Source organism: Heptranchias perlo, chromosome 3, assembly GCF_035084215.1.
Source record: "Heptranchias perlo isolate sHepPer1 chromosome 3, sHepPer1.hap1, whole genome shotgun sequence".
Taxonomy (NCBI): Eukaryota; Metazoa; Chordata; class Chondrichthyes; order Hexanchiformes; family Hexanchidae; genus Heptranchias; species Heptranchias perlo.
The window spans coordinates 71,373,640-71,396,145 of record NC_090327.1 but is presented as its reverse complement, the minus strand read 5'-3'; the positions used below and the strand labels follow the sequence as shown (position 1 = coordinate 71,396,145).

The 22,506-nt window shown below is 40.7% G+C and overlaps 1 protein-coding gene across 2 annotated transcripts in view; it reads right to left on the bottom strand.

The window, feature by feature from the left end:
- Positions 1–623: 623 nt before the first annotated feature.
- Positions 624–22,506, bottom strand: part of ythdf3 (YTH N6-methyladenosine RNA binding protein F3) — a 43,479-nt gene continuing 21,596 nt past the window's right edge. For both annotated transcript variants that reach the window (XM_067980170.1, XM_067980171.1), the window contains 2 exons: positions 16,480–18,048; positions 624–1,583 (listed from right to left, as the gene is read on the bottom strand). In XM_067980170.1, the coding sequence (XP_067836271.1) occupies positions 1,563–1,583; positions 16,480–18,048 (1,590 nt within the window). In that variant the 3' untranslated portion in view covers positions 624–1,562. The remainder of the gene's footprint in view (positions 1,584–16,479; positions 18,049–22,506) is intronic.

Below are 22,506 nucleotides of genomic sequence, written 5' to 3'. Positions count from 1 at the left end.
GAATTGCAAGAAACAAAATCAGAATTAGGATACATGAATCAGGGAACTCCATGATATAAATGCATAGAAGTTTACATATCAATGCTAATTTACACTCAATTGTCTTTATACTAGTTCATTTAATTCTGACATATGCAAGACTAAAAAGCAATGAAGTCATGTTTGTTATTAAGACTTCATATACACAATACAGTTTTAAACTATTTGGGGACCTCAAACTCTAAATATGTACCCCAAACTTAATAATGTTATAGATTTAATTGACCCTGGACATTATAAACACATGACATCTACAGGATAACATTAGGATACTGCCAAATTTAAATACATTGAAAAAGTGTGCTAAAATAACTTAAATAGCCTTCAAAGTGTGAACAGTGATTTTAAGTTCTGTGCTTATAAAAAGTCAATTTTGCTTCTATTAATTAGGCTATTGGTACCTACTGAAAATACACATTATAAATTAAGGCAATTACGTCACTGAGACTCAATATATGTGGTTTATGTAAACAGGAGACTGTGGGCTCAGTATCTCCTAAATTGGTTGATTTCTTGTAAAGTAATATTCAGAAATATGAAAATGTGAAACCACACTGTAAATTAACTCATGCCATAACACTTGCTAAACAAGTATTGCATTTATTAAGCTAGTGAATCATCTAGGAGAAAAAATTTTACTTCCATGATAGTAATCTGCCAGAAAGGCAAACATTCAAAGCTAGGAAGTTGTATTTAAAAGACATTACATAAGTCTAAAAATTTAAATCAAACCGAGGTACATTTACTTAGGACAGTTTCATCAACGGTCGTATCAAACATCTAGCATCTCCTCCATAGACAAATGCACTTTTCTGAAACCTATGTAATACATAGTACAAGAAAAAAAATCAGCATTGCATTCAACTGGTTGCACATAAAAATTGTTTTTAAATTATATTTCAAAACCAGGAATAATTTGGGGAAAGAATCTTGCATAACTTCTGGTTTGTTTCACATTTGGCAAAACATTAATTGAATTTATTTACTACAATAATTTTCACATAGGCATTATATCGGATTTTAGGTTGAACTAAAAATTACATGATATCCAAATTGTTTTTGTAGAGCTAAAATTAACTTAAAAATAAATCCTACAACACAAAAAGGTAGGTTGAAGAGTTAAGCATTGTGAAATCTCAGGTCATTGACCCAACTACACTCATTAATTGTTAGTATTAAACAAATAAAAAAAAAGTTATTAATTGGTTTCTCACATTCACTCAATTTCTGTATTTCAACTAAGAGGTTGAGCTTAGAAAGACAGCAGTTACTGATAAAAGCTTTAGGAAGGCAGAAAGTGCTTGACAAAGTTATAGCGCTCAAATGTGTTTTGTGAGACAAGAGTATAAGGGCAAATGCAGCAATGAGAACCAACACGGAAAGCCAATCTCGTGTTCGAGTGTTCAAAAGAGGTTGCCTTGAGCAGTAAAGTTTCAATAACCATTGTTCCTTGAAGATGCAAGGAATTTCCAAGGTTCATATCATTAGTGTTGTAACTCTGGTAGAGCATCTCCTTTCAGTTACTATTTGCTTCTGTTCCGCTCCTGTAAAAACAGCACAGAAACTTTAGTGCCAGAAACATACATATTTATAGCACCTACCATCACTTTTTTAAAAAAGTCATATTTGCAACTGCAATAAATATAAATATAATCATATGGATGTGGAATACAGTTTATACTGCCGTGAGACAGTTATACCGATAATAAATCCATGTATGTTATGGGTAGCTTAAGTCAAATTCCACAGCTGTCCATGCAGTATTCTTTCAAAAGCTGCCAGACCCATCCTACCATGACTTTTCAGGCCCATTAAAACAGAACCACTGTTTGTTGGAACAGGTAGAGAAGTACCAGTGCTGAGATAAAAAAAGGTACAATCTGGACCAGTAGCATAAATCCAATATAATAAAATGTTACAAAATTACTGTTCAGAATGGAAATAATACTAATAAGGATCAAAGCATCAACATAGAGGTAACAAAAAAAAAGTTTATCTGGTCAGATCTTAAGAAAATTGACACATTTAAAATTAAACATAGACCACTTAGAGGTTCTACTCAAAAAGCTACTGAGCATATGACAACAGCTTAGATGACAGACTGTAAATTCCAGGACAAAGCAGCTCGCTTGATTGGCACCCCATTCACCACCCTAAACATTCACTTCCTTCACTACCGGCGCACTGTGGCTGCAGTGTGTACCGTCCACAGGATGCACTGCAGCAACGCGCCAAGGCTTCTTCGAAAGCACCTCCCAAACCCACGACCTCTACCATCTAGAAAGACAAGGGCAGCAGGGACATGGGAACAACACCTGCATGTTCCCGTCCAAGTCACACACCGTCCCGACTTGGAAATATATCGCCGTTCCTTCATCGTCGCTAGGTCAAAATCCTTGAACTGCCTACCTAACAGCACTGTGGGAGAACCTTCACCACACGGACTGCAGCGGTTCAAGAAGGCGTCTCACCACCACCTTCTCAAGGGCAATTAGGGATAGGCAATAAATGCTGGCCTTGCCAGCGATGCCCACATCCCATGAACGAATAAAAAAAAACCTAAATTTAAACCAATACACAGGAGATAACAGACATGGGTTTCGTTGATAATTTACTTTTCCATCACATCTAATAGCAATAAACAGGACTTGAAATTAGTGGTAACTATATAGCGTATTGCTCTTAAACATATTTGCATTTTTTTTGCCTCGACTCCACTATCATTTTACCAATGGTGGAACCTTTGCAATCACTACTGGGTAGAAAGCTTTAGATAGTACATTGACTAGAAGCTATGGACAGAACCATAACATTCAGAATTATAATCCAGTGACCATTTTAAAGACTACTGTAACATACAGGAGTGGCAAACATTATTGCAGAATCAAAGATCCACTGATGTTCAATTATCAGGAAATTTACATTTGCTGCCAATTTTAGCCAACAAAACTGACAACCAAAGTAATGCCAGCAGAAAATGCCTGACAAGCTGTCACAGTTTAGGGTCTTTCCACAGACAGGATTTGGAGGGGATGGGGAAGAGGGAAGTTACTTTAAATGTGTTTCAAAGCATAGTATATTCCTGTTAGTTAAAAAGTAATGGAGGCCAGGGAACTGAGATAATAGGTAGTTAAGATGATGTTTTCTTAGAGACTAGCTGGTCTCAGTAGCTGATGAACATTCATGGTGTTGGATGGTTTTGATCACCAGAAATAAGAGACACTAACAATGACACTGGTAAGCTGGCTTTTGGAAACAGATTGCTGCTCAAGCAGTCAGGCAACAAAAGCCTGAGAACACTAAGTATTCACTTAGCCCAGCTTCAAAGAGATTGAAGAAATATACATGTGAAAGACAACAGTGTCTGGTCCACATCCCTGGGCTATGGTACTATACAAGTAGCTACAGCGTAGTGGGAATTAATTCCCATAAAAATAAGATACTCAGACCGCTTAAGGGAGTGACTAACACCACTGAACTCTAGAGGACATCTACAGCAAACCCCAATTTGTAACAGTTTCTGGCAGCTAGCTGGGATACTGAGTTACACTGCTGATGAAGGCAGATTTGTTAAAGGCAAATTGAGTTTAACTAACTTGATTGAGTTTTTTGCTGGGGTAAGAGAGGGTTGATGAGTACATCTACTTTCAAAAGGTGTTTGATAAAGTGCTACATAATAGGCTTATCAGCAAAATTAAAGGCCAGAGAATAAAAGGGGCTAAGTGACAGGAAACAGAGAGTAGTGGTTGTTTTAGGCTGGAGGGAAGTCTACAGTGGTGTTCCCCAGGGGTCGGTACTAGGACCACTGCTTTTTTTGATATATATTAAATACTTGGACTTGGATGTACAGGGCACAATTTCAAAATCTGCATATGACACAAAACTTGGAAGTGTGGTAAACAATAAACAGTAACAGAATTTAAGAGGACAGAGACAGGCTGGTGGAATGGGTGGACACATGGCAGATGAAATTTAATGCAGAGAAGTGCGCAGAGATTCATTTTGGCAGGAAGAATGAGCAAAGGCAATATAAACTAAATGGTATAATTCTAAAGGGGTGCAGGAAGAAAGACCTGGGGTACATGTGCACAAATCTTTGAAGGTGGCAGGACAGGTTGAGATAGCGATTAAAAATGCATATGGGATCCTGCGCTTTATAAATAGAGGTGTACAGTACAAAAGCAAAGAAGTTATGTTGAACCTTTATAAAACACTGGTTTGGCCACAGCTGAAATATTGCGTCCAATTCTGGGCACCACACTTTAGGAAGGATGTGAAGGCCTTAGAGAGGGTGCAGAAAAGATTTACTAGAATGGTTCCAAGGATGAGGGACTTCAGTCACATGGATAGACTGGAGAAGCTGGGGCTGTTCTTCTTACAGCAGAGAAGGTTAAGAGGAAATCTAACAGAAGTGTTCAAAATCATAAAGGGTTTAAATAAAGTAAATGAGAAACTGTTCCCATTGGTGGAAGGTTTGAGGACCAGAGGACACAGATTTTTGGTGACTGGCAAAAGAACCAAAGGTGACATGAGGAAAAACTTTTTTTTAACGTGGCGAGTAGTTATGATCTGGAATGCGCTGCCTGAAAGGGTGATGGAAGCAGATTCAATCGTGGCTTTCAAAAAGGAATTGGACAAACACTTGAAGGAAAACAATCTGCAGGGCCACGGGGAAAGAGCGGGGGAATGGATCTAATTGGATTGCTCTTAAAGAGCTGGCACAGGCTCGATGGGCCGATTGGCCTCCTTCTGTGCTGTAACGATTCTATGATTTTATGATTTAAAACGGGTTAAAGGTAACAGAACTGAAACAGTATTATCAAAAAAATGTTCAAATCAAAAAGGTAGAGCTGGACACTGACAGCCAATAAGAAAATGAAGAAGGGAGCTTCAGCTGAAGGAGCATGAGATTCAATTAGTGCTTGAGCAATGGAGACAGAAAAAAGAGCAACAGGAGGGTGAGGGATCACAAATTTGAGGCCAAGGAGAAACAGTGCCAGTATGACACGGAAGAGTGTCTGCGCTAGTATGAGGCTAACAACGGCATCATCGTGCTCTTGAACTGATGGAGTAATGTGCATCAGCAGCGAGTCTGGAGAGTGAGGCTGCAGAACTTGGGCCCATCATTTTATTGTATCAAATCTTATCCAAATTTTTAAAGGCGGCAATGACGTTGGTAATTTTATCCAGGCGTTTAAATTGTTGGCCAACATACCATTAAGTGGGGAAAAAGTAAATGGGCCAGCCAATTCGCGACATCACTAAGTGGAAAAGTGCTCCTGGAACTATTTTGTGTCAATCATGCCTATTGTATGAACTATAATACTATAAAGCGTACTATTCTCAGGCCTCACAATTTAATGCCTGAAGCATGTGGCTAGAAATTTAATAAAAGAATCCAGACTGCACTTATAGGGAAATGGTTATCCAGCATGAAGACATGATAGATGTAACTGGAAAGCAACTGCACTTACAGTATAACAGACTATGAAGGTTTTTGTCAATTAATGTTAAGGGACAGATTTATGGAGTTAGCCCCAGACGATTTAAAAATCTGGTTGCTTGAACAGGAGTGTGCTGACCATTTTATGGCCTTGCAAGCACAAGCAAGCTGGTGCATGGGTGGGAGACCAGGTGATTCACGCCGTTCCATGGTTGAGCATCTCTAAGAACCAGCTGCTCAATCTCACCAGTCAAGGCCAGTGTGGAGCAGCCAAGCATAAGTCAGCAATCTGAAGACAGTCAGGCCAGGTGTTTAAAATGCGATGAGATAGGTCACAAGATGAACCACTAGTGATCTCGTAGAAATCCCGCAATGCAAATCGGGAGGCTATGACAGCTCAGAGTACGTGACAGCCAGTTGTGCGGTGACCACCGATGTAGATATGTTGACTCCTTATTTTCACCCGGTCACAGTAAATGGGCTGCAAGCAAGAGGGTTGACAGACACTGGCTGCCTTTTCATGATAGGACTACCATTACATAAGCACCAACAACAATTCGGGGACTTTGAGCAACCACTGAAATCCTCATGGTCAGAATTTGGCTGGACCAATTTGGCTAAGCATGGATCATAAAACAGAGTTTATTCACCCATGATGTTCAATATTTTAATAATGTAGCTACTGAGGGAATTATAGACAAGCAGCTCGGGGGAGGGGCGATCAGGGCAATGCAATGCAAGTGTTATTGGTAAAGTGCAGGCAATTGCAGTGTTTGCGGACCCAGTCACAAGGTCTGGGAAGAAACTCGGGGCTAAGATCATTTCAGGCCGAAGGCTTTCTGGCTTGGTTACGAGCCGTATGGAAAAGCGTAGGGCAGCATCAAGCAGCACGCTACAATTTCAGGGATTTCACAATCCATGGAAGCTTGGATAGTATGATCCAAGGGGGTTTTGAGGAGGTGCAGCTGGCCACCCAAGCCCAATGACTCGGAAAGGCAGAAAATTCACTCTGCACTTCAGATCAAATTTAAAAGGGCACTATATCCTGACAGAGTGTTCAAGCTGCAGGTCAACACCACAATTGTTTAATGCAGAAGGAACTAGTCCAATGCGACTGGTGAAGGAAGACGACATGAGGGGGGTCATATAGTACAGCGCTCGGCTGGGGGCAGGGCAAGCCTTTCATTGAGCATGGTTATCTCGTCCAGGTGGCAGATAGACAGGTACCTTGAGATGAAACTGAGTGCAAAGTGGTCCAGTCACAGAAGCTTCACAGGCAATTCAGGGCCCACCAGACAGCGCAGGCATAACCTGCCACACAATATGTGGAACTGTAATTGGCACATGGGTCAGAGGCACCAGACACAGGGGTCGCATGTCTTTTGGACAGGTTTCCACGCAGCTTGCGGACTCCGGAAGGGTCAGTCATAATGGCACATAATCTTCACGAGCAAGCTGTAGGGCTCGCACGTGAAGGACCCTTCAATTAACTACAGGAAAGAGGAGGAAAAATTGGGTAACTAGGCATATGACAATGAATTAATAAAAAGTTTTAAGACATACAGTTGCTTCACTGTGAATGTTTACATGCATTTGTTAACAATTTTTGTTAGTTTTAATTTGTCTGCATTTTAATTTTTCCATGTGCTTAAAACGTTAAACAATTTGCTCAATTCAAACGATTTGATAATTCATTTTTTGCACTGAATTCTCACTGTCTTAGTTATATTTGGTTAATTCAATTTATCGAATAATTCAATTTTTTCACACAAAAAAATACAATCAGGAGTAGACTACATTGGTTTTATAGATTTAAAAAAGTGTACATGTTAAAACTTGTCATTTTAGGTTTATTACAAATTTAATGATCTTGTTTCTCCAGCTTTATAGATTAGGTGTAGTTTTCTAGTTACAGAAACCAGGTACTATAAAGTACCAACCAGACCTGTAAATTTTGCCATAGGATCTGTATGTTTTACTAAAACTAGGTTCGCGACTAATTATTCATGCCCAAAATAGGGAAGTTAAAAAGTGAGTTACGCCCAAAACCACTTGCGTTTGCCGCAATCTTTTACGCTGGTTCAAAATTCAATTGGCCCACAAAACTGGCCACATCCCCAGGTCGAAATTGAGAGATTACACCGATTGCGCTGGTTCTAGAAGGCTCTTCAAATTGCGCTCATTTTCTTAGGCGCACAGGAACTAGCAGGCATGTTTTAAAAGCTTTTCATATCAAAAAATATTTAATTTACTGACTATTGTACACCAATGAAACTATTAAATAGTTCAGTATATTTTTTTTTAAGAAGTATTTTTCAGTGATTTTAAATCAGGTTATTCACAGGTGAAGGGCTGGACACTCATTGAAAATGCTTGCTATTGGTCATAAACCCATTTTCAGCTGTAGTAATAAAACTGCACCAGGTTACCACTCAAATACATCAAGGAATACTTTTTAAATGGAAAAAAAATTATGTTCTAATACACTGCCCCATTGCGCTGGTTCATGGAAGATTTAGCATTTGTGATTACGCAAATGAATTTTAGTGGAAACTTGAACTTAACCAGCGCAATTTCAAGCGCATTTTGAGCACAATTTCCCGATTGCGCCCAAAGCGGAAACTCTACCTGATAATCCTAAAGAATGCCTTGCACAAGTTTTTTTCCCTATTGACATTAAATGATTTTGAATTCTAGACTAATCAAAATTAATCCAGCAGTTTTGATACTTGTTTTACTAAAACATTTTAGAGCTTGACTTGTAAAATGCACTGAAACTATAGTAAACCCAGTGAAATGCACCATTACAAATACACCTTAAAACATCTAAACAGTAAAGTTTCCTGTATTGATGCACCAATTACAGAGCAACCAGGCTACTATTAAAATAGTTATACCTAAACATGGATGTATGTAGCCCTTTAGCCCAGCTTGATCCACTGTATATGACAATTTCCTCCCTTCCTTACAAAAAAAAAATTCAGATTTGAACCTCCAATAATTCAAAGCTTATGAACTACAGCCAAAATTGCTTTGGATATCTGTAAGCAAGGCTTAAAATATTCTACTCTTCCCCTCTTTCTTCTCCTTTAATCTTGCTTCAAATAGCTGGTTCATTCATACAGAAGCATCTCCTTGATAACCTTGCTAATTTGAGAACACATATTAGCAGAGTGACTGACATCCAGCCCCACCCTAAGAAAGACTTTTGTCGTTATTTAAGAGTAAGCTTTCTTTCAGTCTTTTCATACGTTAGATGCAGGCAATTCAAATGGCAGACCACAGTCCACATTGGGACTGGGAAGCCATTAACTTTTGAGATAAAGTACAAACACCCAAAAGTGGCATATTCCACACTCCAATAGTCTTCGCACCTCTGCTCCTGGCTCTTATCTGATGCTCCTGTTTCACTTGGGGGATTCCTGGCTGCTGTGCCCTATAGCCAAGAATCCCTGAACTTGCAATAGTTTTGCCACTCACGGGTAGGAGGCAGGAGCAGGGTTTGAGGAAAATGGTGCAGGATAAATTGGGAAGAAGAGTGCATCATGAGCAAGGGGAGCTGGAGATGTACTTCTGCAAAGAGGAAAAGTAGGAACTGTGTTAACAATTTTAAATGAGTGGGAAGTTATTTACATGTAGGAAATTTGAACAAAACCTAAAGGACCGTGCACTCCACGAGGCCAATAACCAGGCCCAAAGCAAACTAAATTTAAAACAAACAAGTTAATCAAATTTAGCAGAGAGTACCAAACATATCCACAATATTTTTGCAAGAAACAAGGGGGGGGGGGGGTGGAGGAAGAGAGGATCCAATGGCTAAAATGGTGACGTGGGGCCCAAAGTACAGGACGGTTGATTCGGCATCGAAGGTGAACTACAGAAGAGAGCAAATCAACATTGAAGTGCCTTTGGGACCAAAAAGCAAGCACCACTTCCAAAATAGCTGGAGTTAGGATTTTACAAATGAAGGTATTTCAGTTCAAGTTGACAAAATCCTCTATTTACATTGATTGCTCTCATTTTAGCTATTCAATTAAACTCAGCCAAATTTTAAAAATTCTATTGCTTTGCTTAGTTCAAAAAGCTTAGAAATAAAAACAGAAAATACTGGAAACACTCAGCAGATCAGGCAGCATCTATGGAAAAAAGACAAGGCGTTTTGGGTATGAACCTTTCACTTCCCTTCACAGATGCTGCCTGATGACATCAAGGCAGCATTTGACTGAGTGTGGCACCAAGGAGCCCTAGTAAAATTGAAGTCAATGGGAATCAGGGGGAAAACTCTCCAGTGGCTGGAGTCATACCTAGTGGTAGTGGTTGTTGGAGGCCAATCATCTCATCCCCAGGGCATTGCTGCAGGAGTTCCTCAGGGCAGTGTCCGAGGCCCAACCATCTTCAGCTGCTTCATCAATGACCTTCCCTCCAACATAAGGTCAGAAATGGGGATGTTCGCTGATGATTGCACAGTGTTCAGTTCCATTCGCAACCCCTCAAATAATGAAGCAGTCCGAGCCCGCATGCAGCAAGACCTGGACAACATCCAGGCTTGGGCTCATAAGTGGCAAGTAACATTCGCACCAGACAAGTGCCAGGTAATGACTATCTCCAACAAGAGAGTCTAACCACTTCCTGTTGACATTCAACGGCATTACCGTCACCAAATCCCCCACCATCAACATCCTGGGGGGCACCATTGACCAGAAACTTAACTGGACCAGTCATATAAATACTGTGGCTACAAAAGCAGGTCAGAGGCTGGGTATACTGCGACGAGTGACTCACCTCCTGACTCCCCACCATCTACAAGGCACAAGTCAGGAGTGTGATGGAATACTCTCCACTTGTCTAGATGAATGCAGCTCCAACAACATTCAAAAAGCTTGACAACATCCAGGACAAAGCAGCCCGCTTGATTGGCACCCCATCCACCACCCTAAACATTCACTCCCTTCACCACCAGCGCACTGTGGCTGCAGTGTGTACCATCCTCAGGATGCACTTCAGCAACTCGCCAAGGCTTCTTTGACAGCACCTCCCAAACCTGCGACCTCTACCACCTAGAAGGACAAGAGCAGCAGGCACATGGGAACAACACCGCCTGCACGTTCCACTCCAAGTCTCACACCATCCCGACTTGGAAATATATCGCTGCTCCTTCATTGTCGCTGGGTCAAAATCCTGGAACTCCCTTCCGAACAGCACTGTGGGAGTACCTTCACCACACGGACTGCAGCGGTTCAAGAAGGCGGCTCACCACCACCTTCGAGGGCAATTAGGGATGGGCAATAAATGCCGGCCTCGTCAGCAACGCCCACACCCCATGAATGAATAAAAAAAGTGTTTCCAGCATTTTCTGTTTTTGTTTCAGGTTTCCAGCACCTGCAGTATTTTGCTTTTTATTCATAAAACTTACGGAAATTGGTTCAATATAATGAATTATAAAACCATACATTTTTTTAGTGAGATCAAAATTCCAATATGCACATCTAAAATTATTTCTTTTTGAAAAAAATCTCCAGACCTATAAGACTTCTTTATTAAAAAAAAAACTAGCTCACGACATACTGATCCAAAGTGAATCAATTAGATGGCTGCTCAATATTTAGTGGTGCAGCATCTAGCTATTAATATGGCCAAATTAATGGGGCTATTAGATTATAAACATATCTTCAGAAGTGTGCATCTTCAATTGTAATCAGAGTTTACAGTATATAAGGAAGCCTTTTGATTCACTGCGTCCACGTGGTTCTAACACTTCAACTGGATGTCTACTTGAATCTCATTTCCCTGCCCCTTTGCATCCTGTTAGAATTCTTTCCGTCCAAATACTTATCTAATTCCCTTTTGGGCCACATTTATACTCCATCAATGGATCTTGGGCTCCCGTGTCCATTTACAACGCACAAGTACTTATATAAAAAAAAATTGGGACAGTTCTATTTGGCCCCCAACTAGCATGTTAGAAATCTTCCCTGAAATCCATCAGAATGTTTACACCCATATAATTAAAGGTTTTGCAACAGTTCTGTCCCCTTCCGGCATGAAGTATGCTGATTGTTCATGAAAAAGCAACCAATTAAAAACACTCCATGTAATTACTGAGGTTCACAGCAAAGGAGGCAGCCATATGTCCTATCGTGTCTGTGCCAGCAATTTGACAGAGCAATCCAAAGCTAATCTAAGTCCTGCCCTCTCCATAATCCTGTATCTTGCTCTCCTTCAAGTATTTATTCACTCATACACACTGCATTGCACAAAAAAAACACATCTTTTAAAGAAAAATGCAAGCAACCCTTTGAATACGACACTTTCCATTCCTCTCTGCTATTTTATGAAATTATAATTTCCAAAATTTGATTCCTAATTGCCCCATTCCCTGCTGCCATATTTCTTCAGACTTCTTTGACACTCCCAGTCCTTTCACTCATAGCAGCTTCAGTCAAATTAACAAAACAATACTGTTAAACTTGTGCTAAAATCTCAGCACCCAATCCTACTGTTCAGTTAGGCTGAACATGATGCTACATTTGACCCCGAGCCAAGCTTCAGACCCCATATCTTAAGACAATCTATTTTCACCTCTGCAGCACTACCCACCGCAGCACTACCCACCTCACCATTACCTCATCCCATTATTGACGAAAGTCTCATCTGTGCCTTAATCAGCTCCAGACTCAACTTCTCCATTGCTCTCCTTGCCAACCTTTGTGCTCAAGTCTACATACTCCAACTCATCCAAAACTCTGCCGTCTGCCACTACCCCACTCCACTGTCCCTCTTGTCCTCACCAATATCCCTGCCCCTCAAAGCACCTAGTTCAGAATCATCAGCTTCCTTTACAAATCTCTTTGGCCTCAGCTTCGTCCTACCACTATAACCTTTTACAACCGGTCAGACCCCCATCTTAAATTTAAAATCCTCATCCTAGTGTTTAAATCCCTTCATAGCCTCACACCTCCCCATCTCTCTAACCTCCTCCAATGCTACAATTGCCAATAACTCACCATTCCTCTGCTCCAACCTCTTGTGTATTGCCCCCTCCCTTCACCTCACCATTAATGGCCATTACTTCAGTGACTTAGGCCCAATGCTCTAGAATTCCTTCCCTAAGCCCTCATGCCTGTCCACCTCATTCTCCTGCTTTGAGATCCTCTTTAAAACCCACCTTTTGACCAAGTTTCTGGTCAGCACTCCTAAATGTTTGCTGATGATACAAAGCTAGATGGGAAAGTAAGCTGTGAGGAGGATGCAAAGGGATATAGGCAGGTTAAGTGAGTGGACGTGAAGGTGGCAGATGGAGTATAATGTGAGGAAGTGTGAAATTATCTACTTTGGTAGGAATAGAAAAGCAGAATTATTTTTTAAAAAGATGAGAGACTAAGAAATGTTGGTAGTCAGAGAGATTTGGGTGTCCTTGTACACGAATCACAGAAAGTTAATATGCAGGTACAGCAAGCAATTAGCAAGCAAATGGTATGTTAGCCTTTATTGCAAAGGGGTTGGAATATAAGAATAAGGAAGTCTTGCTGCAATTATATAGGGCTCTGGGGAGACCACGCCTGGAGTACAGGCACAGTTTTGGTCTCCTTCCCTAAGGAAGTATATGCTTGCCTTCGAGGCGGTGCAACAAAGGTTCATTAGATTGATTCCTGGGAGGAGAGATTTGCCGTATGAGAAGAGATTGAATAGAATGGGCCTATACTTTCTGGAGTTTACAAGAACGAGAGGTGATTTCATTGAAATGTATAAAATTCTTAGCGAGCTTGACAGGGTAGATGCTGTGAGGCTGTTTCCCCAGGCTGGAGTGTCTAGAACTAGGGGTTATAGTTTCATGATGTGGGGTTGGCCATTTAGGACGGAGAAGAGGAAAAATGTCTTCACTCAGAGGGTTGTGAAACTTTGCAATTCTCTACCCCAGAGAGCTGTGAATGCTCAGTCGTTGAGTATATTCAAGACTGAGATCATAAGAGTTTTTGACACTAAGGGAATCGGGATATGGGGACAGGGCGAGAAAGTGGAGTTGAGGTAGAAGATCAGCCATGATTTTATTGAATGGCAAATGTAAGGAATCTTACAACACCAGGTTATAGTCCAGGTTATAGTTGGACTATAACCTGGTGTTGTAAGATTCCTTACGTTTGTCAATCCCAGTCCATCACCGGCATCTCCACATTATTGAATGGCAGAGCAGGTTCGAGAGGCCGTATGGCCTACTCCTGCTCCTATTTTTTATGTTGTTATAGAATTTTACAACACAAAGAGGCCATTCAATCCATTTGCTGAACCAATCTAAAACTAATCCTACTGCCCCAGTCTATCCCCAGGTCCCTGTATCTTTCTCTGTTTCAAATGGTTCTCTATTATTTGCTTAAGAGATGCAATGGTCTCTGCAAAAACCACTCTGTGGTGAAGCATTCCATGTTGCAACAGCTTGAAAATTCCCCTAACCGCTCTCCTCACTCACTAACAATTCTAAATTAATGACCCTTTGTCAATGACTCCCCAACTATAGTAAACAGCCATTGTCTACTCACTATCAAAATAATTGTAGAAATCTCTTAAATCTTCTCAGTCTTTTCAGCTCTAGTGGAAATAGTCCCAGTGTTTCAAGGGCTCCTTATAACTATAGTTTCCCATCTCTGACACCATCCTGTTGAATCAACACTGTACATTTCGGGCGGGGCAGGGGGAAGGAAAGAGAGAGGGGGTGGAGAGAGGAGGCACTCAATTCTTTGATGTACCCCCTTTTTCCCCTCAAGATTATATTTATTTTGTACTCTATGCATCTTTTCTGCCCAGTTACTTTGGACCAGATCTCTTTAATCCAGCTGAACTTTGCCCTTTTCCAATCCAACACCCTTATCTTTGACTTTTCATTATCGTATTATGTTTTCACATTATAGTCAGTATTTCCCAATTGTTTTCCCACTCTCACTTCAGTTATATGCCCCGCTCCATTTCCCAAAACAAAATCTTTCCGTGTTGGACTAGAAACTTCCTGATCTAGGAAGCAGTCTTTAATAGATTCTAAAGCATTCCCTATTTGACTTAGTATATTACTTTTATCCCAGTCTATCAAAGTTAAAAGCCCCTAGTATTACAGCTCTGTTGTACATATCTCTCCTGAACTACCTACAAATTTCCCACTTTGTCTCATTGCCACTGTTTGGTGGCCTGTAATGCACACTGGAAGTTATGCCATTTCCGTTCTTGTTCGTTAACTCTCATTTATATGAATTGTGTCTTAACATAACCTCCCTGGGACGTCCTGAAGTTCTAATGCTTGACAATCATTCAATATCACTACACCACCCCCTTTCAAACTTTCCTGAAAATGTTATAACCTGAAAAATTGTAACCAGAAATATTAAGTTCCCAGTCCTGTCCGAACCTAAGCCAAGCCTCCGTTATAGCTACTGTGTCATAATTTTGTTTTAAATGCTTTGTGCAGTTGTATACATAATCACCGAATTCTGACTCAAATTTTTTGTAATGTTGACCCTTATTTCTTTTTCCTGGTTCTCTCATTTAATATTTTGATCGCACTTGCCCTTCTACTAGCATTCTTTTATCTCTCACTACTTTCCCTTTCTCCTTTGATAAGATTTCCTCACTATTTACTTCAGCTATTTCAGTAGCTTTATTAATCCTGCTCTTCTTTTAAGTCTCAAGCCTAGACTGTCTTCCACCCCCTTGCCATACCAATTTAAATCCTTCCCCACTACTCTTTTCAACCTCACACCAAGGGCACCAGAACAGTTTCAGCTGAGGTGAAGGTTATTCATTTGGTATAGACTTCCTTGTTTCCAGAACTCACTCCAATGTTCCAAGAATGTGAACCCTTCCCTTCTGTACCAATCTTGCAGACATGTATTGGCCATCTTAATCTTTCTCTGCTTAACCTGTCCAGCATGTGGTACAGGAAGAAATTCAGAGATTAACACCCATTTCAAGTTGGTGCCTAACTAATTAAACTCCCTCGGCAAGACCCCAAACATACTTCTATCTATGTCATTGGTTTCAACTTGGATCATGACCATTGGCTAATCCCTTTGCAGTTTTTCTACCTATTCCATGATGTATTTCATCCAGATACCAAGGATATAACACATGCAGTACCCCCAGCCATGACTGCAAAAAAGGTGATCTAGTCCCCTTATCATAGAATCTCCCACCACTCCTATTTTTGTAGTCCACTGGTCTTTCACTCCTCCAGGGTGCCAAAATATTGATCAGGTCTACCCTCTTCTGAGTCACTGGCATAGTAAGCTCATTATATTTAACAGATCTCACATATACAATAAATGACCAGTTAAAAAAACTGCAAGATTTACACTGTGCCAGAAAAATAGTATTGGCAATAGAACTGATTATTGCTACCTAAAATCTCCCAGATGATGCATCATTCTTTACAGGTTAATGGAAAAGTGTTTGATGTCATTTCTCTAGTTTGGACAACTACCAACTGGTTTGAAGGTAGTTAACTTTTCTCAACTTCTTTTAGGGAAAATATCTGGGTAACCAGAAGTTAGGTTTTTGTATGCATCCAAAATTCAGGCCTAAAGTAAATATATAGTAGGTTAAAGAAAATTTAACACCGTCAATTACACTTGTAAGGTCCATTCAAGTTCAGTGAGATCTGTATAGCCAAGTATACCAGCTTCAATTTTGAAATGTACAAATTATACACGTCAATTCATCTAAATGGGCCAGTTTAATTCACAAGCTAACCATTACCTAAATCCTTGAAAATGTTCCAAAAGGTCTCAGAACTGTAGGTGGGAAACAGCAGTACCCTGAATGGTTTCTTGTGCACTACAGTAGCTTTCTGATATACACTCAACTGCATACATTAGGTAGGTGTATATAAATTATGGGATTATCTGATATATGCCTGTGTGCAAAATGTCAGAATCCTAAAGAATTTTAACAACCAGTACTGCTCATTATAGCTGCAGACTAAGTATCAGTCTCAACAGTTATTATTTTATACTTACCCTACGAATGGCTTCCTCCTCCTCTTGACGCTTTTCATAATGTGCAAAGTCATCAAAGATTGAAGTGGTATGCTTGTAAGTAGCAATTATTTTAAGCACTTGCTTGGCTTTTTCCAGTGGCACCTCCTGTGTGTCCCTTGAGTTGGTAACCGGTTTGTTATCATTGTTTTCCAATCGAATATGCCGTAACTGGTTATTGGGTACATCTTTCACAAAGATCCACTTCACTTCAAACTTGCCCTTCCACTTATCCTGTGACCACACTCCAGCATATGCATTATAGTCCACCGCTGATTTCATCTCAGCCACTCCGCAAAAATGTCCACTTCCATTTACACTAAAGAGTAAATAGAGTGGCCCTTTGCCGTTCAGGGAGCGGAAAGCAGCATCCAAACGTTTATTACCATGCTCAGTACTACACCAAATAGAGTACTTGATAGAACGGTGTATATCGTCCTCAGAGTAGCTTTTAATTATAAATACTCGGCCTGTCTTCAGACTCCAGTCAAAATCTTTGGGGTTGTAGTTATGTATGCCCTTTAGTTTTTCCAATACAGGGTGTACTTCTCCTCCAGATGGTGAAGTGCTTAATGATGCCATACCCAACACAAAACTCTCACTATTAGCTCCACTGTTCTGATTGAAGCCAGCTCCCCGATTGCGAGGAGCCACCCAGCGGTTTTGTGGCTGCTGCTGAACTTGAGCCTGTGGTTGTTGAGGCCCTGGGTGCTGGGGTTGTTGCTGCTGTGTTGGGTGGGTCTGAATAGCAATTGGTTGCTGTGGAAGATGATGTTGCTGGATAACAACTTGAGGAGGCATAACCTGCTGTGCAGATGGGACTTTGGGCACATTACCTTTGTCTTCCCAAGTTCCAATATTCATGTTGTGTTTTATAGGTGGAGGTGGCACTGCAGGTCCACCTATTCCCATGTTAGTCTTAGGCTTTAGTTTGGGCTGAGGTTTTGCAGGCTTCCTAGCAATAGCAGCCCATGATGTTGGTTTAGGTGCTGAAATGGTTGTTGCTGGGATGCTATTAGCAACAATGCTACTGCACATACCTGTATTACTTAGAGCAGAACCTACAGTTTTAGTGATGGCTGTTGTCATATCTCCTCCAATCTTCAGTCCTGTCATGCCTTGCTCAATGCTATTTATGCCAGGCACCTTACTCAAAGAATCATTACCAAATCCAGCTTGTCCATCAGCTATGGCTCTTCCAAGAGAACTGGGTGGGTATCCATAGCTGTTACTATATGCAGAACTCTGTGTTGACTGTCCTTGAGATCCACTTGCTCCCCAAGTAGAAAAGTCTGCATTCCCAGGAAAAAAGTTAAATCCATGTTGATTCAAAAATGGCGGGGTGCTCCCCAAAGCCCCGGGCTGACTAAATACACCATCTGGTATAAAGTGATGCTCACCATTGCTCATCTGTCCATATGTTGTTAAGTATGGCATTGGAGGATCTCCCCCTGTTGACCAGGGGGCTTCACCAAGTGAATATGGAAATCCAATGGAAGGAGCATAGTAACTGGGCATATATGGGTCTGACATTGGTGGGTAGCTGTTGCTCTGCAAGAAAAAAGAAACTAAATTTAATCTACGAACATATAAACAAGGACTAAACATTTTTCACACACACTATCAGACCTTCTGTGGTGCTATCCACGGCAAGACAGAGCACACCCTATTTTATAAAGGACATCAGCATAGTGTAACGCACTATTACTGAAGTGCAGTTATGTTAAAGTTAGTGTTCCTTTAAGGCCAGAAGGTATAATTCTTGTGCCTTCCAGGGTGAATTAAAGGCTAGATGTTCTTAGGCAGAACCTCTAGCCAATCTGGTCAATTAAAGGTTAGGGTATTTTTTTTAATTAAATCAATTCAAAGCTATTTTCTGTGGGTGGGAATGTTTCATCGTACACTGGAACCGACGATATATTCTCTTACAGATGTGGCACAAATTTGCTTGTAAGATGATGTAACACGTGAACTGTGATTGGCTTATCTCAGGGGTGTGTGTATATATAAATATAAAACTTTCATGCACAATAAACAATCCCTTACTAGTGACTGTTACAAAAAAATTGTAATACAAAATAACCAACAAAAACATTCAAGATTATTTGCAGCAATTCAATTTACAGCACACAAATCATCAGCTATATTAAAAGCGGTGATAAGCCTTTTGAAGAATTTTTTAGTTTCACATTCAATTTATACCACAGCTGCTATAATGTATCAAATGGTGACCTGCAGTCAAGTCACACAAAACTGAAGTCAGTAATACAAAGAAATATCTACTTCATACAGTAAGCACACACCTCCCAGATCTGCTGCTATTCTGGGAGTTTAATTCAATCTTTAGTGTAATTGGCCCACAAATCTCCTACAAAAACTAAGTTGCCTCAAGGGAGATTTCTGCAACATCAATACTTCCATCAGCATGCATTTATACTTCCAAAAGGGAAAATGAAACTTGGAATTTTTCACAAGGCAAAAGTTTGGAACCTGCAGAAAATTTCCCTTTACAACTATACAAATGCAAGTTCTTTCAATTTCTTTTTAAGAGGCTGCTCTACCATGGTAGTTCATTATGGCCCCCTAAAGCCATATTAGTAACTGCAACATTACAACTGTGAAATGCCCCATGATCAAATACCCACACCACTTTCTTTTTATACTGATTACCCATCAGAATTTTCTCCCTTTTGATTCTGCAGGCAGTCATTCATCCCAATTACTAGTAACCTCTCCAGAACCTCGTCCAACTAGCCATTCTTCATTGGAGAGCTTAGGCAACAAGTGTCAACCAAAAGGGTGAAATTGAAATGATTTCCTCAGATGCAAATTTTCCAGCAGGCATTAGTGGATAGCATTAGAAACTGGACCCCTGGTTGATTTTAACCATTCCTAACCTAGAGGTACAAAGATCAATTGTACTTCCTGCACTGCTGATTGAGATTAGCTAACTCAGCACAGATCAGAGACAGAATCTTGGACTTTCCTGGTCTGTACAGCTTAGCACTACATTCTGCATAGAGTCATATAAATTACAATACAGAAGGCGGTCATTTTACCCATCGCATTTGTGCCTGTTCCTGCCTGCATTCACCCACTGACACATAAGGAGTCTACATCATTTTACCATTTAGACTCCAGGCTCAGTAAACTACATTTAAGGTTATTCCCTGCACGTTTAAAAGTAGCTTAAAGGTTTCAGAAACTAAAAACACATCAAGAGTTTGAAACTCTTAACTCTAATTTGCATTAGTGCCAAACATTTTTTTTTTAAAGAGCTTCAAAGCAGCTTGTAAGGCCTCAGTCCAAACAGATTCTCCAGCAGCCCCTGATTAAAACAAAGATCCCCAGGTAAAGAGATGCTTTTGAGTTTAATGATATATATAAAAATTCAGAACCAGTACTACCACCACCTTAAACACTCTTGCTGTATTTAGACAGCATGCAATTAAAATCATGTAACATACCAAGCTGCTAAAACAGCATATTTCACTTTTTAAGAGATAGAGGCCCCAACTGGCACATGTTTCTTGCCTTCCCTCTCCCGACCATAAACAGTGTGCTGAAATCGAAAGTAACTGCTACCCTTTTGCATATACTGTGACTTTAACTCAAAGGACTGAATGAAGTTGCTAGTCATAAATGTAGCTAAAAACCAAAAGAACTCCCAGCTCTTCTTTGAACAGTGCCACGGAATCTTTTACATCCACCTGAGATGAAGCCTCGATTTAACATCTCATCTGAAAGACACACTGCCAACAGTGCAGTATTTCCTCAGATTGTTGGCCTGGATTATACACTCAAATCCTTGAGCGGGGCTTGAACCCAGAACCTTCTGAGGCGACAGCTAACACAGACAAGGCTAACAATCAAGCCTGGATACTGGATGGGCTAAAAATTTAAGAAGAGGTTCTTGAAAGGCTAGCTGTACTTAAAGTAGATAAGTCACCCGGTCCGGATGGGATGCATCCTAGGTTGCTGAGGGAAGTAAGGGTGGAAATTGCAGAGGTACTGGCCATAATATTCTAGATGTGGAGATGCCGGTGATGGACTGGGGTTGACAATTGTAAACAATTTTACAACACCAAGTTATAGTCCAGCAATTTTATTTTAAATTCACAAGCTTTCGGAGGCTACCTCCTTCACATCGTTCACCTGACGAAGGAGGTAGCCTCCGAAAGCTTGTGAATTTAAAATAAAATTGCTGGACTATAACTTGGTGTTGTAAAATTGTTCATAATATTCTAAACATCCGTAGATATGGGGGTGGTGCCAGAGGACTGGAGAATTGCAAAATGTTACACCCTAAGGATAAACCCAGCAACTATAGGCCAGTCAGTTTAACCTGAGTGGTGGGCAAACTTTTAGAAACGATAAACCGGGACAGAAGTAATAGTCACTTGGACAAAGGTAGATTGATTAGGGAAAGCCAGCACAGACTTGTTAAAGGCAAATCGTGTTTAACTAACTTGATAAGAGTTTTTTGATGAGGTAACAGAGAGGGTAGATGAGGGCAATGCAGTTGATGGTGAGTATGGATTTTCAAAAGGCGTTTGATAAAGTGCCGCACGGTAGGCTTATCATCAAGATTGCAGCCCATGGAATAAAGAGGCAGTGGCAACATGGATACAGAATTGGCTAAGGGACAAGAAACAGAGTAGTGGTGAACCGTTGTTTTTTGGACTGGAGGGAGGTGTACAGTGGTGTTCCCCAGGGGTCGGTGCTGGGATCACTGCTTTTCTTGATCTATATTAATGATGACTCGGACGTGGGTGTACAGGGCGCAATTTCAAAATTTGCAGATGAGAAAATTTGGAAGGGTAGTAAACAGTGAGAAGGATAGTGATAGACTTCAAAAGGATATAGACAGGCTGGTGGCATGGGTGGACACGTGGCAAATGAAATTTAACGCAGAAAAATGAGAGGTGATACATTTCGGTAGGAAGAACAAGGCGAGGCAATATAAACTAGAGGGCACAATTCTAAAAAGGGTACAGGAACAGAGAGATCCAGGGGTATATGTGCACAAATCGTTGAAGGTGGCAGGACAGGTTGAGAAAGCAGTTAAAAAAGCATATGGGATCCTGGGCTTTATAAACAGAGGCAGAGTACAAAAATATGGAAGTCATGATGAACCTTTATAAAACACTGGTTTGGCCACAGCTGGAGTATTGTGTCCAGTTCTGCGCACCGCACTTCAGGAAAGATGTGAAGGCCTTAGAAATGGTGCAGAAGAGACTTACTAGAATGATTCCAGGGATGGGGGACTTTAGTTATGTGGATAGACTGGAGAAGCTAGGGTTGTTCTCCTTGGAACAGAGACAGTTGCAAGGAGATTTGATAGAGGTGTTCAAAATCATGAAGGGTCTAGACAGAGTAGCTAGAGAGAAACTGTTCCCATTGGCGGAAGGGTCAAGGACCAGAGGACATAGATTTAAGGTGATTGGCAAAAGAACCAAAGGTGACATTAGGAAAAACTTTTTTACATAGCGAGTGGTTAGGATCTGGAATGCACTGCCCGAGGGGGTGGTGGAGGCAGATTCAATCATGGCCTTCAAAAAGAGAACGGTTTAAGTACTTGAAAGGAAAAAATTTGCAGGGCTATGGGGAAAGGGCAGGGAGTGGGACTAGCTGGATTGCTCTTGCACAGAGCCGGCGCGGACCCAATGGGCTGAATGGCCTCCTTCCGTGCTGTAACCTATGATTCTGTCTCAATTGAGATCAGCCATCTGAAACCATGGATCAAACTTAGGGCCTTCCGAGACTGTAGGACTCAGTTCCACAATGGCTGGTCCATCCACTCACTAAGCCACCAGATAAGCTCCAGATCACAATTCAATTCACAGTAAACTCAATATACATATTCTGCTTCAGTGAAAAAAAACAAAGATGCCACTTGATAACTGCATAAACATTGTACAAGACCTACAAACACTTCCATCAGTCAATAAAGCCTTCAGTATAAGCCCCTTGAAGTAGCCTTGGCAGAAAGGAAATACATTTCCTGAA